The sequence below is a fragment of the Boleophthalmus pectinirostris genome, unplaced genomic scaffold (assembly GCF_026225935.1).
Source record: "Boleophthalmus pectinirostris isolate CB_2022bp ecotype Guang Dong unplaced genomic scaffold, ASM2622593v1 HiC_scaffold_15, whole genome shotgun sequence".
Lineage (NCBI taxonomy): Eukaryota > Metazoa > Chordata > Actinopteri > Gobiiformes > Gobiidae > Boleophthalmus > Boleophthalmus pectinirostris.
The window spans coordinates 19,580,154-19,597,169 of NW_026571070.1; the positions used below are offsets into that span (position 1 = coordinate 19,580,154).

General features: G+C 38.0%; 1 protein-coding gene across 1 annotated transcript in view; it reads right to left on the minus strand.

The window, feature by feature from the left end:
• Positions 1-17,016, minus strand: part of sema5a (sema domain, seven thrombospondin repeats (type 1 and type 1-like), transmembrane domain (TM) and short cytoplasmic domain, (semaphorin) 5A) — a 154,116-nt gene that overhangs the window by 32,336 nt on the left and 104,764 nt on the right. The window contains exon 15 of the mRNA XM_020925704.2: positions 14,219-14,444. Within this exon, the coding sequence (XP_020781363.1) occupies positions 14,219-14,444 (226 nt within the window). The remainder of the gene's footprint in view (positions 1-14,218; positions 14,445-17,016) is intronic.

Here is a 17,016-nt window from a genome sequence, read left to right on the forward strand (position 1 = left end):
AACAGTGATTTGAGACAAACATGAGAGACAGCTGACCTTTAGGCCAGCAGAAAGCAATACACTTGTATGGGGACAAATGGTTTCCCTACAGCTACACTGGTCTGTAATGTGTGGATGGAGCCTGGGCTGGAATAGGGCTTTTAGGCATCTGTTTTTCTGTCTGGTGACAAGGTTTCCTGCCTTAATTAGGCTCCATTTCTGCGAAAATGAGGTGTCAAAATTGCAATTACCGCGCAAATCGGAAACCAAGGCAGAGCCAGCGTAAGAGCATTCTCCACACGTATACAGGCTGTGTTGTACTGAGTCAACACTGCAGCTCTAACCCAAACACTTTACCTCTTACACCAGAGCGCCAAAAAGGCTAGCAGGGAATTTGAAAACTTTTAAGTTCAAATGGGTAACTTCAGAACCGTTTTATACATTTATTTATAACATCAACAAAACAAGTGAAGAGTTCACTTACAAAAACAGGTACAGTCTAGAAGGAAAATGTAATTTATTGTACTGCACTGTACAGCACAGGTAATTGCTGTGAAAGCAAAAATGAGTAATTCGGTTAAAAATCCTTCTCTGAAAAGAGAAAATCACTTTTTTAAATAACACACATCCTTATTTTGAGTGAATTCTTCAAATAGCATTACAATACAATATTAATAATACATTCAAATAAATACATAGATATTAAAAAGTAAAGTAGTACTTTTTTTTTTAACCGATATGAATTAAAGGGCTTATACTATGCTGTTATAATGTTGTTTCCTCATCACAAACAGAACTACAGTTGTTTTTTTTTCTTCACACATTTAACACACAAACCCTGCATGATTATGTTTATATATCCAAAGCTTTAAATCCTCTATTCCAACTTTGAATGTCATACAGGAAGTGCTCCACTGTGTTTTTAAACACATCTTCACTAGAATCATTTGGATAATTTCAGCCATAAGCTGAACTACACTTTGACATTTGGAGATGTATACATACTCATGTTATTTAAACATGTGTGAATGAAACAAAATACAACATGGCTTAAAGCTCATAGGAACTTTAAGTAGAAAAACATGTGTATCTTTCTGTAAGCTGGTTTACATTAAAGTGTATGTATACAATAGTAACAGTGATAATTAGTAAAAGTATAATTATTAAAAAAATTGACAGTATTGCAAACTTTAATAGCTCTCACATGAGTTCACAGTGTCTGACAGTGAGACCGTGTGGTCTGATGACATTAGCTGTGGTTAAAGTTGATGTGTGCATGTGTCAGTGCTGTGGTCTCCCTGAGCTGTCCTCAGGCTCCTCACTGTTACTCACTGTCCCACAGAGCCACACCTCCACACTCACACCCACTGCCCGGGGGTACACAATCTGGAAACTAGTATAACCCTTATTTATTTATTTATTTATTTTACACATACAAATAGTGCAAATATATACACTACTGAAGAGAGAAAGAAAGAGTGGGGATAAGAACGTGTGGTGTCATTGTGTGTGCTCTGTGTACTTGTGGTGGTGGTGTGTTAAAAAATACTGTTTTTTGCCCTGTAGTCCAGTTTGTAAGCTTTAAGAAATACTAAAGAAAATCAAACTGATGGTTATATCCCTGAAGTATCTGTTTTTCAGTCAGGTAAAGGCTTTTTCAGAATGGACCACAGTTCAGTCTCTCCACCTCCTAATATAAGGTTATAACCCGCACTAATGACTGCTCCTCACTAGCTGTTTTATCCTGTCCTGTTTTGTGTTACACTATTGTGCAGCATCTTTGAGTTTGTGTGAAAAGTGCTACATAAAACCAATGCATAATTAGGATTACTATTATTGGTATCTACTTTTGGTTCTTTTTGCCATAAGTAAGACGTTATTTATAGAGGACCTTTCATAGATAAATATCACAAATGCTTTTCCACCTTGTGATGTCAAGAAGCAGTAGTTTTCAATCATAGGTTAGTCATTAATCATAGGTTTTAATTTTTGCTCATTAGGGACGGACAATTCCAGGGCTGAAATCATCCAAATGATTCTTGTGAAGGTGTATGGAGTTTAAAAACAGAGTGGGGCACTTCCTGTTTTATGACATGACATCACAAGGTGGAACAGAGAAGAACTCAGCCTTAATATGTAGGATTTGTGTGTTAAACATGTGTCAATGAAACAAAATACAACTCCAGGTATATTTTTGATGAGGTAACAACAGTATAATAGAGAACAAAAAACAGCGTACGTAATGTGACACCTTTAAAATCATTATTTCTTCACCGCCATCTATCACTCACTCACCACATTCATTCATACAGTAGTTGAAGTGCCTTGCCTATGAACACAACCACAGTCAGAGTCAGAACTGGGGTCAAACCACCAACTGAGTGCATGTTAACTTAATAGTTGCCTGCCATTCAGGAAATATGAGCGACGTTTGCAGACCAGTGTACACATGCAACTCTTGTTTTGTGTGCCTTTTGTACGCCATGTGCGACTGATTTCCTGACAGCTTTGTGAGATTTGATTGTGCTTATTCTGACTGACAATTTGCCCTTGAATGCTCCATCAAGGAGATTGTGGAAAATAGTCCCTGCTGTTCCCAAGCCTCACAATAATGCAAGTTTGACAAGAAAATTAAAGCAACTGGTGGATGTTTATTGGGAGAGATTGGCTTCCTCTGTGTCTCTGCTCAATAATGTTGGACTAGGAACAAATAAACAAAAGAAATTATCAGCAAAGTGAGTGCAGTGGAGCTGGCATTAAAGTGTGATTCTTGGGAAAAACTGTTGACAAGGTGATAACTTCACAAACACAGCGATGGCAACGGCTTGATGTGGTAGATTCAAGCCACTTCTGAAATTCAGATTACAAATATACAGTTTCAGTTTGGTTTATTTTGAACATTAGAAAGAAAATTAAAAACTGAAATTATCAAAATGTTGAGAAATTATTTAAAAAATAGCTGCCCAACATTTTCAACTCTTTTAAATCTTATTAATTTAACCTCTGCTTGCATAAAAAATGTGTAGAAAGCTTTTATTCAACTGAAGAAATGTTGTTTTGAAATGACATCAAATGGCTAAGTAATAGTCTATAGAGCCATTTTACCAGCACCAAACATGAAACGAGCTTTGTTCCAGTGCGATGGGCCTAAAGTGGATGTTTGCAGTAATTGTAGGTGCTTTCAAAAGAATAAGTCGGCTTCAACAAGCTGAAATTGCCAGAAAAAAAACAAGGATTGATCTTTTTTTTCCTTTATTTTATTTTGAGGAACCGAAGTAACAAGGCTTCCATCAAGAGAACTTCTGCTGCTCTTTGCTAAATTGGAGAAAACCAGTCCAGACCTCTCCGAGCAGGGAGCAAGAAGGTTAGTTAGTTCATATTTTATCACAAGAGCACAGTCAGGACATGAACTGCTAACGGCTTCTAAGGTACAAAATGGAAAAAAAATATATATACAGATAGCATTTGGGATACATTATATTTAGGATATGGCAGTGACTGTTGGATAAGTATTAGTAAAAAGTACTGAGTAGGGGGATAGCTGGAAAATTCCTATTTTATTCCAGGATCCAGTGGAGCCTTTCCCTGTGGAGGTTCATATTTTCACTGTGATTCTAGTGTGCTCCAGTTTCCCCTGCCACTGCTCAAAAACAAAACAAAAACATAAAAAAACTGTATTGTTCCCATGGGAGGAAGACTTGCCTGTACAACAGACACCAGAATTCCTGTGGGACTTTCCTGTTTAATTAACGGTTTATTAATAATAATAAAAATAACAGCCATGCTATCTATGAAAATGATGCAGACTGGATTTATGGGAGCTGTACCTGATTTTTACTGTCTTAAAAACATGAAAAATATAACTGATTCGTTTTAAATGGTTTGCAATGGTCCAAAATTAATCCTCACCCACTCTATGCATTCAAGCTCCTAATTATTCTGAGTTTATAAGTGGTTTTCACAACTTTCAGAGACCAGAGCGGAGTTTTGCCATTGCAATCTAACTAAAACTAGCATGCTAACACTTCTTGATACTTGGGGAATAAAAGACTTATTAGATGCAGACAGTACTCAGCAGACATGTTTTGACCTCGAGAGCTGCCTTTCATAATATGCCTTATCTGTAGTGTGGCATAGAGGTGGAAATGCTTTCACCAACAATGGCTCAAGGGAGTGAAAAGATGTTATAAAAGACATGACAAGCCTTTAACACCGCGAAAGGGCAGTTATCAGCAGTGGTGGAAGAAGAAGTGCATTTTGTTAGTTAAGTAAAAATACTTTCTTACTAGGGCAAGTAATACTAAAAGTAAGCAAAAGTATCACATAAAAAACATTACATAAGTAAAAGTATTTAAGTACCTGTTTAGAATTGTACTTAACAAAGTTCAAGTACAAATACCTAATTTTTTTTACTTGAAGGAACACTATATCACTTTTTGGTTGGGGGTTCATCAAGAGATTGTTTCCATGCCTTTGCTCTGCCTGGAAGGTTCCACAGTATGAGTATATTAAACTTCTATACCTTACATTTATTCAATATACAGGTGGTTTAATAGCTCAAAAATATGTAGACGTATACCTTTCCACAGATCAGACCTGTAACATAGTCTGGTTTGGTCTCCACGATCATAGAAAGCTTTAATAGCATACGTACTGTGAAACATTCCAGGAAAGCAATAACAGCTCTGTGGAGAAAAGCATTGACGGACCCTTCACCACAAAAGTTACACAATGCACCTTTTACTTCATTACGTCCCACCACTGGTTATGAGACAGCTCTGTGAGAGGGAGTATGTGGTACAGACTCAAATCAAAGTGGCAGAAGCCCTCAGACGGTGGGGACAAAACAAACGCATATGTGAGGGGGAGAGGAGCTATCATTTGTCACTTATGTCCCTGTGTCTCCTCCTGACATGTCCACACACACTCACCCACAGAGCAGCTATACACCCGGGCCTTGATAACACATCACGCTGGCTCTCCCCGAAGAAGAAAAGATATCAAAATAAAAAAGATGAAGCCATCACTCACCGGCACAAGCCCATGCAGCCAAATTACAAACGCGAGGCTCCAAAGAAAAGCCTTTCATCTGCTTTCTCTCTGCTCACTGTGTCTGTCTGCGTAAGATGCAAATGGTGAAAAATACAGGGACCAACGGCCGACTCCAAAACCTTTAAAGCGCAAAATTACTACATCAAATAGCAGCGTGACTGAACTTTTAACACAGTAGAACTTCACAAATTCCTGTCTAGTGTTATTGATTAAACCAGACAAGCCTATCTGTCTCACACAACGATTTTTAGAAATATCTGGAGAGAAGAAATGAGTCTGAGAAGGGGGCTGCAGGGCTGTTTTCAATATTTTATCTATGCTGATGAATAAGCATAACATTATGACCTCGTCCCTACCAATGCAACTGCACTGTTTTATCAGGGTGTGACAACGCTTCTCATATACATGTACCTTGCAGATACAATATTTTAAAGGCAGGTAGGTATAGATAGACTTTATTTTCCATTATTTTTATTACTTCCCCCTTAGGAAAATCTATCCTCTGCATTTGACCCATCCTTCAATGCCGCTGTCAAGGGCAGTGGACCCATCTCCAGATGTTGGGGTAGACTTGGGGACCACCTAAGACGATTTTACCTAAAGTGAACTGAAAGTGAACTAAATGCAACTTTTCAGGTTTAGGTTTCACTCCTTGTTGCCCTGGAGATGTTATTGTCTTTCCTGGAAAGTTCCACAATACAACACTGAACTTATATCTATGTCCCTGGAGACAAGCAGTCGGCGCCACCAAGCCAACTTCAGATCTGTAAGTAAAAAATGCATTTCAGGGTATTTTTGATCAAGAAAATGACTTGTTATATAATAAATCTGCAATGCCATACTGTGGGACATTCCAGGCAAAGAAATAGCATCTCCAAGGAAATAAGCAGACCCAGACCAGTTCTATTTGTCAAATGCATCTTTACGTAATTCCAGAAACATATTCTGGGCCTATTCCATTAATTCCTCTAAAGAAGATAACATGGTAAATATTACACTTGTCATGAATTTGAAAGTTACAACTGACTGTGTATGTGATAATAAATAATGACATACACAGCACGACTAATTACTATGTGAAAATGAAGGGTTTTTTACATCTCTACAGCGCTAATTACTGAACATAGTGTTTGTCATTAGGCGGTGATCACTGACATAAATAATCCCAGCATGTTCCATAGAAGCGTAATGAAAATGCATGTTTTTACAGAGATACAGATCTTAATATGGTCTGAAAGGAAGCCCTGCCATCAAAGGTACATTTCTTCTGTAATGGTTCAAGGTTATCTGTGAGGCTCAGCTGTGTGTCAATAATATGGCGCCCGGATTCCAGGACAAATAATGAAATGTCAGCAGATCTGTGATAGCTTTGATGCTCAAAGGAGAAAAAACATGGAGACATTTCGCCTCGGGCAGCAGGAGATGAAGAGGATTTCAGTAAGACTTTCAGACCAGAGCCATGTGACAGTCTTCTAGTCTTCTACACCAGATCGGCAAGTGTGAGTCATATTAAATCATTATCCATGGGTTTCAAAATCATATGAGTAATCTGAATTCCCTCAGATTTTTCACACCTCTGCACGTTTTGAAAATAATCCAAAAAATGTGGCAAAGACAAAAATAATAAAAAAAAGATTCAGTGAACTATATGTACACAGTATATTTCAGTCATCTCTAAAATGTAACTGCTCCTGGACATGTTTAAAGGCGCACTGTGTAACTTTTCTGTCTGCCTACTTGTCTCCATGGAAATAACATATCATCATTATTTTTGCATACATCTTTCACAATCTAGCATTAAATTTATATATCTTGCATTTATTCAATCACAGGTGTTTTATTGCTTTAAGGCGACATTTATATGATGACGGTCTGAACAGAAGACGCAAAAGTGGCATCACGCCTTCACTTTTTATTCCGCATTTAGACGAGCATTTTCGAGAGGAAATCTGCGTGCGTACAGTGAAGCAAAAGTGTGTGGGATTCAATTGAGTATGCATGCCAAGCGGCTAGGTGGTGACGCCAGGTGGGGATGTATGTGACGTAAAAGCGTAGGCGACGTGAGCAGATCTGACCAGAGTTTTGCGTCTTGGGCAGTGTAGATGAAAACGCTACAGCGGAGCGTATTCAACTTTTCCACTCTGGAGGTTGGTTTCAGATTTTTGCGTTTTTAAGCTCCAAAAATGCTGTCACCATCTAAACAAAAGGCACTTCAGATAAAATATTTTGTCATTTTCATGGCCCTGAAAAGCATGCATGCCAGGTAAAAGCAAGGCAAACATATCCACGGAAACAAGCAGGTTGCGCACCCTCCACCAGAAAAGTTACATAGTGCACCTTTAAATCTGACAGTACATAGTGCACCTTTAAATGTGACAGAACTGAAGTCTTCAACAGCAAATGAGCAAGTGTCAGTCATATTAAATAATAAATAATAATCCGTGTCGTTCAAAATTATGAAATGTTAGGGCCATTGCCATAGTGATTAACAATTAAAACTGAATATTATATCTTCTGTATGGGAAATGTCGCATATAACATATAATAGCTAAAATCCACAAATAGTTAATATGTTTTATTTTTTATATTTCATTTTGTGACACCATGAACATCAACATTATTATTGTAGATGCTCTTATCTTTCTATCACAAATCCAAAGTGCTCCACTGGTTTTAAGCTTACATATCACCGCCAGCGTATTTCTCATTCACTTCACCTGGTCATAAATATAGAGCAGGAATGGCTGGATGAAGCGAAGCCTATAATTGCAATCAAATTGAAATCACAATTTGAATGATCCAAATTAGCAAAGTGTGTAATTATTTAGGTGGTATAATGTTCTCTGGGAAAGAGAAAGAAAATATAAAATCGAACCTGTTAACCCTGACATTTAGACAAATCTCAAACCTGTTCTGAAATACTTGTGATTCTTGTATTTCTTTAAAGGTCCTATATATTACGCAAAATTGTCTCTTGTGAACTTTAAGGCGTGTTATAATGTTGTTACCTCATTAAAGACAGACCTGAAATTGTGTTTTGTTTCATTCACAGATTTCAGTAATCCTTTATTATCAGTTTGTCTACATCACCGAAGCTCAAAATGCTCTGCTCTACCTTGTGATATCATATAGTTGTAGTTTTCAAATAACAACTTCAAGGGCTGAAATCATCCAAATGATTCTAGGGAAGATGTATGGAGTTTAAAAACACAGTGGAGCACTTCCTGTATTACCACATGACATTACAAGGGAAGAACTCATTTTAAATAAGCAGGATTTATGTGTTAAACATGTGTGAATGAAACAAAACCAAACATAGCTCTTGGTATATTTTTTTCTAGTAGAAAATAGAGCAATATGTTTACATGCAAGTCAAAAATGTGATCATTATCTGATTTCTGGATTTATCAGAAATAGAAAAGTAAACCTTTACATCAGATATGAGTAATTTGATTTCTCAGATTTTTTGTACCTCTGCACATTTTGAAAATAATGCAAAAAAGGTTAAATAACATGGGAAATTAGGAAAAAAGTTAATGATTGGTAGAACTATATGTACTCAGTGTACATTTCAGTCTTTGCTCTAATGTTACTGCTCCTGGTCATATTTAAAGGTGCACTATGTAACTTTTCAGTTTGCCTAATTGTTCTCCATGGAGTTTTATTGCTTTATTTGCTGCATCTGCCACTGTATATCAATAAATTTAAATATCTTACATTTATTCAATTGCAGGAGTTTTTAACTACCTTGAAAAACATGCATACCAGACAAAGCAATGACATCTCCATGGAAACAAGCAGGTTACACAGCCTCCACCAAAAAGTACCACAGTGCACCTTTAAATTTAAAAATATTCTCGGTAAAACAGATGCTAGTATTGTTTTTCCACACCACTGGTTTCACTGAGCTCCATAGAAAATACATAAACACATAAAGATTGTTTGCTATAGTGTTTCATCTCTCTCTGTTACACTACAAACACATATACATTATCTCCTTATAACATCCCCACAGGACAAGTGCAAGGCCTGCGCTCAATAACCTGACGCCTCATGTTAATACTAAATCTTTATAGGGTGACATCCCACTCCTTTAGCTGCTTCTGAGAGGGATCTTATGGTCCCATGGTCGGACACTGCACATCAATACACTGCAGCGCTATGGCAGTAATTATCAGGCAATGGCTTTGAGAAAAGAACTGCTGTCATCAAAGCTAAGGCACCTCATGAGTCTGCAGAGGAGGACAGTGGACTCCATATTGGAAAAATATTAAGTATGAGCTATTGCCCGCATAAATCCAAATAATATGATAAGTATTGGCAGGTGAAGTGACTACCTCTTCATCAGCGCTGGTCCCTTGAGAAGCTAACGCATTAAATTACTGCTGTACAATAAAACAGAATGTTGAAATTTTCGCTTTGAAAATATGCAAACTCATATGTTGTCTGTATGAAAACTGCCTAAAAGCTGCAAAAGGAGTAGAAAAATTATGACAAAAATACTAGAAACTGCAGGGTAGTCTTTCAAAAAAACATTTCAGGTGACATTTATACATGTTAAATGCACATTTACATTTTAAAAAAAATAATTTGATATGTGAAATGTGCCTTTTAATCATTTTGTTGGGACAATAGCACAAAGGAGAAGTTACTGAGTGAGTTAGATAAAGTTATGTTATTTTTAGTCGTAAAACTCATGATTCACAAGTTTAATTTGTCTTTGTTCTGCATAAACACATGTTTTTGCATGAACATCCCTGCAGTTGTAGTCTTGTGAGTATGTACAGTTAGGATCAGATACATCGAGTTATGTAACAGCTTTGAGAGGGTTTGCCACACAGAATTTCTTCAGTCAACTACAGCCCTACAGTCAAGGTAGACTCACTTATATGAGCACAGTTTTGTACAGTTCTTTAAACTATAATGATTAGTTAAGAATGAAACCGTACAGGATTACATACATACATTACATACATCAGTGTTTCCCAAACTTTTTTTCTGGGGACCCATATTTTAAAAGATCTTTGCGACCCAAGTCAGTAGATTATAAGGTGCACTGTAAATTTTTCTGAAAATTAGGGGATTTTAAGTGTGCCTTATAGTAAAAAAAAAAAAAAAAAGGTACTGAAGTTTTAGTATTCAGTGTTTCCCACAGAAAATTGCTTAGACAAAGCGGGGGGTAGGGGGGTATGAAGATGTATGTATATGCATATCACAGATCTACATGCAGATCCTGACAAAGCTATAAGTTACATGTTTTCCTTCAGTATGACGAAAAGGAGGAAAATGGTGCTCACAATTTTAGATTTAAGTGAGTTTCATAGGTTCAGAAGATGATGATGGCCAGAAGACTGTATCTCAACTTTGTAGGATGTGTCAAATCAACGTGTGAATTGTGTAAGGAAAATGGTGCTGAGCGTGAAATGACCTAAAGAAGTTATGTATTGTTCATCTATCTTTGAACAGAATAACTCCTCAGAGAGATGAGTCACTGTGGATGAGTAACTTACGAGGCCAAGGGGCTGCACCTTTTTATAGAAAAATCTTCACACTGTGTTGTTCAAACTCGGAGTAAAACAAAGGCTTGCTCGGCTCAAACAGACACAATTGATTATGAGCATAAAGTGTCAGAAACTGAGCAAATGAGCTTTACCAAACACAGGGGCAAATTGTCACTGTGAATAATGAAACAGACTTCAGTTTCACAAAGCTTTGACGAGATTTGTTAATTTATCTTTAAACGTAACACAGAGAACACTGAGGATGACAATTTTGACAACTGTGGGAGTAACAGAAAATGAGCACCATCTTCCATCCATCAGGCGGACAGGTGCTGAAAATGAGCATTTCTCACTACAACACTTGAAATGATGCATCTGGTTCATCCAGTGAGATTGCTATGTCCATAGTCCATAGTAAGGAGTAAATATGAAATATAGAAACTAATCCTTCCTTATACATGATTTTAAGACTAGTAGGACTCTTATCACGCCATAACTTCAAAACCAACATTTAATTTTAAAGGTGAATGGTCTACTATCTGTTTTCTTTGAAGAAGAAGCAGGTCTAGGGGAGAGATGACCCCTTCGAACCTTAATGCAATATTGTGGAATATTTATTGCACCTTTAACATGACATGATAAGGAACAGTTTATGTTTTGGTGAGAAAAAAAAGTTGTTTCAATGTTTTAAACAAAAATCTGTAAAAATAATAAACACTGATTCCTACATCTCAGCATCAATATAATTCAGAAAAGTTGCTAAACTATTGCTACCTAAACAACTGTAGACCAGCCCAAACCTCTGGCCTCATTTATCACTACATTATTTGTCACACACAAAAAACAAACTCACATCACACTGTATCCCTCAAACTTGTTCAACGTTTATTTCCCTGGCTCTGAACTGCAGCCCAACTGTTTGTGCACAGGGCTTTAAAATAACTGCTCTGTGCTATCCATACACCGCCATCTGTCTATAGACCTGTATCAACACACACAGTGACAGACGCGCTGCCAAAAATGACTTTTAACTGCAGAGAGCTTCAGCTAATGTGGTGTCAGACTCCACTGACAACCTTTAATGAAACACGGCGATTCCTCTGCTTCTCTGGCTCTAATCAGAAACAAGGCAGGCCTATTAAACCTTCACAAAGTCTTTGTTCCCTAATATCTCAGGATGTGTGCATGTCACTCCTCTTAAGTCGCTGAATCCCACTTAGGCCTTCCTCGCGCTGCTATGGCGATCGCTTAAAGACCCTTCAAGAACATTTTTGCCGCTGCCAGCCCGAGTCTGAGGACAGCGTGTTCTGATGAGGCAAAGACAGTCATAATCAAGTCATGAGGAGGGAGATCAAAACCCATGTGAAAGTGCACATTAAGACTCACAAGAGTGATTAAGGGAGCAAGTAGAGAGAGGGAGGGACGGAGAGGGAGGGAAAAAGACTGAGAGAGAGAGAGAAATAGAGAGGTAGGAAGAGAGAGAGGGAGAGAGAGAAAAAGGGAGAGACACAGGGAGGGTGGTAGCGAGTAAGCGGAGAAAGAAAAAGACAGAGAGGGAGAGAGAGGGAAGGTGATAATGAGGGAGTGGGAAAGAGGGAAAAGGGATGGTGAGAAAGGGAGAGAGAGACAGAGAGAGAGCAAGAGAGTGAGAGAGGGAGGGAGTGAAAAAGAGACCACCCACAGCTGCAAAATAGATGCAAAAGAACAAGAGGCCCTCTGAGGCAGTCAACTTTAACTACAGTTTTTCTGTTCTCACAATGAAGACCAGGGCTCATTTAAACAAGATTATTATTTTTTTTTTGTATTTTGTCTTAAATTATTTAACTAATTTAGTTCCCTAATTCCACAGTAGCTACAAGATCATATAAATGTATTTAAAACTCTCAGTATTGAGTTTGTTTATGGTCTGGTTTGGAGCTCTGGGACTGAAAAGTGCAACTATTTATGAAAGTTTGTTTTTAATATTCAACAGGGACATAGCACTTTTAGTCGAGAAATAATACTTTTAATAAAAAAAAATAAAAAAAAATAAATTAAATTAAATTAAAATTAATTTAGATTTTATTTAGTTTTAGTCAGCACAAATATGATCCACTAATCTGAAGGCTGGTGGCTCGATTCCAGCTCCCAAAGATGAATGCTGTCATTGTGTCCTTGGGCAAGACACTTAACCCACCTTATCCCCAGTGTTTGCGTACACTGTGTATGACTGCGTGCGTGAATGGGTGAGTGTTTCCTCAGTTTTGAAGGTGGAAAAGCACTATAGAAAAATTTTCTAACATATCTTAAATTAACACTGATTTGGACACTGCGGTCAATAACAAACTGTAAAAAGTCATAATATAAACAACAATATTTCAAGACAAGAAAAAGACTGAACTGGAAGAAGGACAACTTAAAGTTTCTTCTGTCAAAACGAAAGTTTGTTAAGAACCTATAGCAACAATAATTAACAAGCGTGCTTTGCCTGATATATCAAATCTGCACCCAGTCTTAACAGTTTGCAGGTGGTAATAAGCTCTCTCCATGTTTCAAGAAATAATTTAACATCCAATAATGTGAATTTTCCAAAAATCTACATGCTACACATTGTTATAACTCCTTCTCACTGGACTGAATTCTGTCAGAATGCAGACCCTCCGCACTTAGCACAAACAGTCGTCGATTAGCAGCGTCTTATTCACAGGGGGCGTGGCTCTGCACAGCTAACAGCCCCAGATCTGAGACACTGGGGACAAATACCTCAGCAACTATAATTAAACCATTTTTGAGGTGCAAAAAACATGATCAGCTTTGAGGATTGAAACTTCATTAACGTGTCTGACGCTTGATCTGATAACAGAATCAAGTGGGAAAACTCTGCTATGACAATTTGATGATGATAGAAGTTAAAGGTGGTTCTTTAGACACAATTACACAAGATTCATTTTGACAAACAACTTGACAGCCATAAACTAACAATAAAATAATAAAACCTATATAATTGTTTATCAATAATAGTATTCATCAATTGCACTATGCAACTTTTTGATTGGGGACCCTTCACCTTTTTGTTTCTATATGCGATTGCTCTGCTCCAAATGTTCCACAATGACATTAAACAAAATTACCTTGCAGGCATTTTGACTTTGAGCAAGTTTTAATGCTATACTGTGAAACATTTCAGGCAAAGCAATAATATTTCCATGGAGAAAAGCAGGTGGCAGACTCTCCACCAGAGAAGCTGCACAATGTACCTTTAAAACCATGATACATTGATTATATAAAGAGCTTTTTTTGGTCCACAACATTCATTCATAGGCAGGAGAGATGACGTGTCTTGCTCAAGGACACAACTGCATGCACTGGCCAACATTCCAGTTTTAATAGGATGACTCTACGATGAGCCACTGTTCACCAAATCGACTGAAATCCAAACTAAAATGCTGAGGTTAACAAAAAGTGCAACAAAATGTATAACACCGCTACAACAAAAGAAGACAGAATTTGACAGAAAGAGAGAGAAACCAGATGAAAAAAAACTCCACAGTGTAGCTTTAATTCCCTTAGAACAAGTGGAGTTTAAAGGTGTTCGAAATAATGAGAGCCACACAGTGAGACAGAATAGCTTGCGGCGACACATAACAAGCCCTGCAGAGAGGAAGAACATATAGTTGTATTTTTTTTTTATTTATTTATTTCCTTACCGTCCGTGGAGCAGCCTGTGGATCCGTCGCTGGAGCAGTACCTCATCTCGATCCTCTGGCGTCCCACCTCGAGCAGGCCGGGGTCAGGGATGCGGGCCTTACACGTGTACCTGAAGCGCTGCTCGTAATGGCCACCGTTGTCTGAGATGTTTACGGGGGTCCAGGGTGTCCAGGGGGTGGTCTTCTTCAGCTCAGGGCACGGGAGGGTGTTGCACGACTGGTACTCCTGTAATGAAAAAATAGACAGTATACTGAAAAAGTACCCAAGTGTAATTTATAGCTATTGCTTGAAAGCCCTGTTGTTGTTGTTCGATTGTCTAAGGCCTTTGGGATGTATTGAGCATTTTTAACAGAATCAAACTTGCTCAGTCTCAACACAGGAGATAAACAAAACTCAATGCCATGATTACTGCTACTACTGCTGTATTTGGATTTATGAAGTACCTACTATGAATTACAGTGCTTAATATGTATATATAATATTCATTCACCCCTGCACTTCGCTGAAACCTCAAAACCCACAACGGTCCTGGGGATAACACACAGATACTGCCAGTCTGCCCCTATGGCCTGTCTGACCACCACCAATCACAGAGTCACTCCAAACTCAATTATTCTAGCAAGGTTGGCGAGGTGCTTTGCCCAAGAACACAATGGCAGTATGCATTAGTCAGAGCAAGGATAAAACAGAGAACCTTCAAGTTTATGGGTTACTATTTCAAGCACTTAAAAAATGTCCTCAACAAACAGACAAAAAGTATATCAAAAAAGTATAAATGAATACTTAAAGTGACCATTTTAAGCTATTTTCTGGTATAATGTTTCCTCATCAAAGACAAACCTATAAATGTGTTTTGCTTCATTCACACATGTTTAACGCATAATCCCTGCATATTTAGCCTGAGGTCTTCTCTCAAACGGAAAACACTTTGTTCCACCTTCTCATGTCATGTGGGAATAGAGGAAGTTCTCCGCTGTGTTTTTACACCTTCGTTAGAATCATTTGAAAAATTTTGCCCTAAAATTTCCATTCTTTACTGAATTAAAGGAGTAAAAGGAGCTGGTAAAGAGACAGTTCGGAATTTTGGACATAGGGCCTCATTTCCTAGTTAACCAGAAAGTTAGAGATGTGTGGAGACACTTTTTAAAATATTTCATCCAGTCCTTGTATTTGCAGAGGTCTCTGGTGCTAGGCTGTGGTCAATGGGCATAGTTATTCTGCCACTAAAAACAGTCTTACCCACTCCACAAAGCACCCGAAGCAAAACTATTATTACGCCAGACTGTCCACGTGAAAGTCTGTGCTGATAAAATAATTTTCGAAGTAAAACATACAACAGTACAACATCAACATTGTTGATCGTTGAACAGTTATCAAACTTTTCAAAGTAACGTTTTTGACCCTCAACATTCAGTGACTTAGAGTAAGATGATGAAGTCATGTCAAAACAATTAAATACAAAACCTACTTCAAAAGAAGATGAGTTATCTCATGACCGACATACGCAACGCAACTGTCAACACAAGCAAGCAGCCCCACTGACTTTTTGCCTACCAGCCACTGTGCACATGCAGAAAAGTCGGATGTAAACAAAAACGTTTTCTCGTACGCGATGCAAGGTTAGTTTTAATTCAAACATTATTCTATCCACACAGACATTTACATCGACAGTCTGGCGTAATAATAGATTTGCTTCAGGTGCTTTGTGGAGTGTTTTTAGAAACAGGATAACTATGACCACTGACATACGCTAACCTAGCACCAGTGACCTCTGTAAATACAAGGACTGGATAGAATATTTAAAAAAGTGTCTCCACATGTCTCCAACACTCTGGTTAACTAGGAAATGAGGTCCTATGTCCAAAAGTGACTCCTTCATGACATCACAAGTTGGAACAGAGCCGTTTGAGTTTTGGAGACATAGACAAACTAATAATAAAGGCTTACTCAAACAGAAACAGCTGAGAATGAAACTAAACACAACTCCAGGAAAGTTTTTGAGGAGGGAACCACATGGCTATAGAACTTTTAAGTCAGAGGAATAATTTGAAGTTATTTTGCTTCAGACTCTTGAATCAGACCATTGGACCCGCTACATGCACTGACAGCAGATGACATAGAGACAGTGTGCTCCTTCTTCTTCTGCTATAACTTCTGCTACAGTTGCTTCGGCTGCAGCTTTTCAAGGCAGGTGATTTCCTCTGTCTGGTGGGAGCAGATCAATCATTAAAGCGAGTATTAAGCACTGCGGCTCAGACAGACAGGCTTATATCCAGGCGTGATAATAAACGCAACAATGGCTTTTAAAATTCCCAGCAGCCACTATTACAAAATTAAACTGCTACTTTATGGGGGAATAAACAGTCTCTACAAAGCTTTCAACACTGCGCGGTCTTGCATGCATCTTCATCCCACTACGGACTGCTTAATGTTACAAAATGCAGTGTCTCCTATCTTTTTAAACATCAGTCCGAGCTGTTTTATTTGTTTGTTTTGAAAAGCACTCACCACATGCATAAGGAGAAGACCACTGGCACAATGCGGTACAAGGCAAACAAGCTAGCCGGAAAAGGTCATTGATCTAGTTTAATTTACAATCGAGAGAAAGGAAGGATGGATTAGTGGGGGTAAAGATTGAGTAAAAGCAAAGGACCACGAAGGCAGCCAGCTGGAAAGTTAGCAAGCGTTTTTGGTATTAGGAAGTTAGAAAAGACATAAGATAAAATATGGAGAGAGAGGGTATGTAAATCATCAATGAATAATCTGCTACAGTGATAAATGTTGAATATTTTGGCCA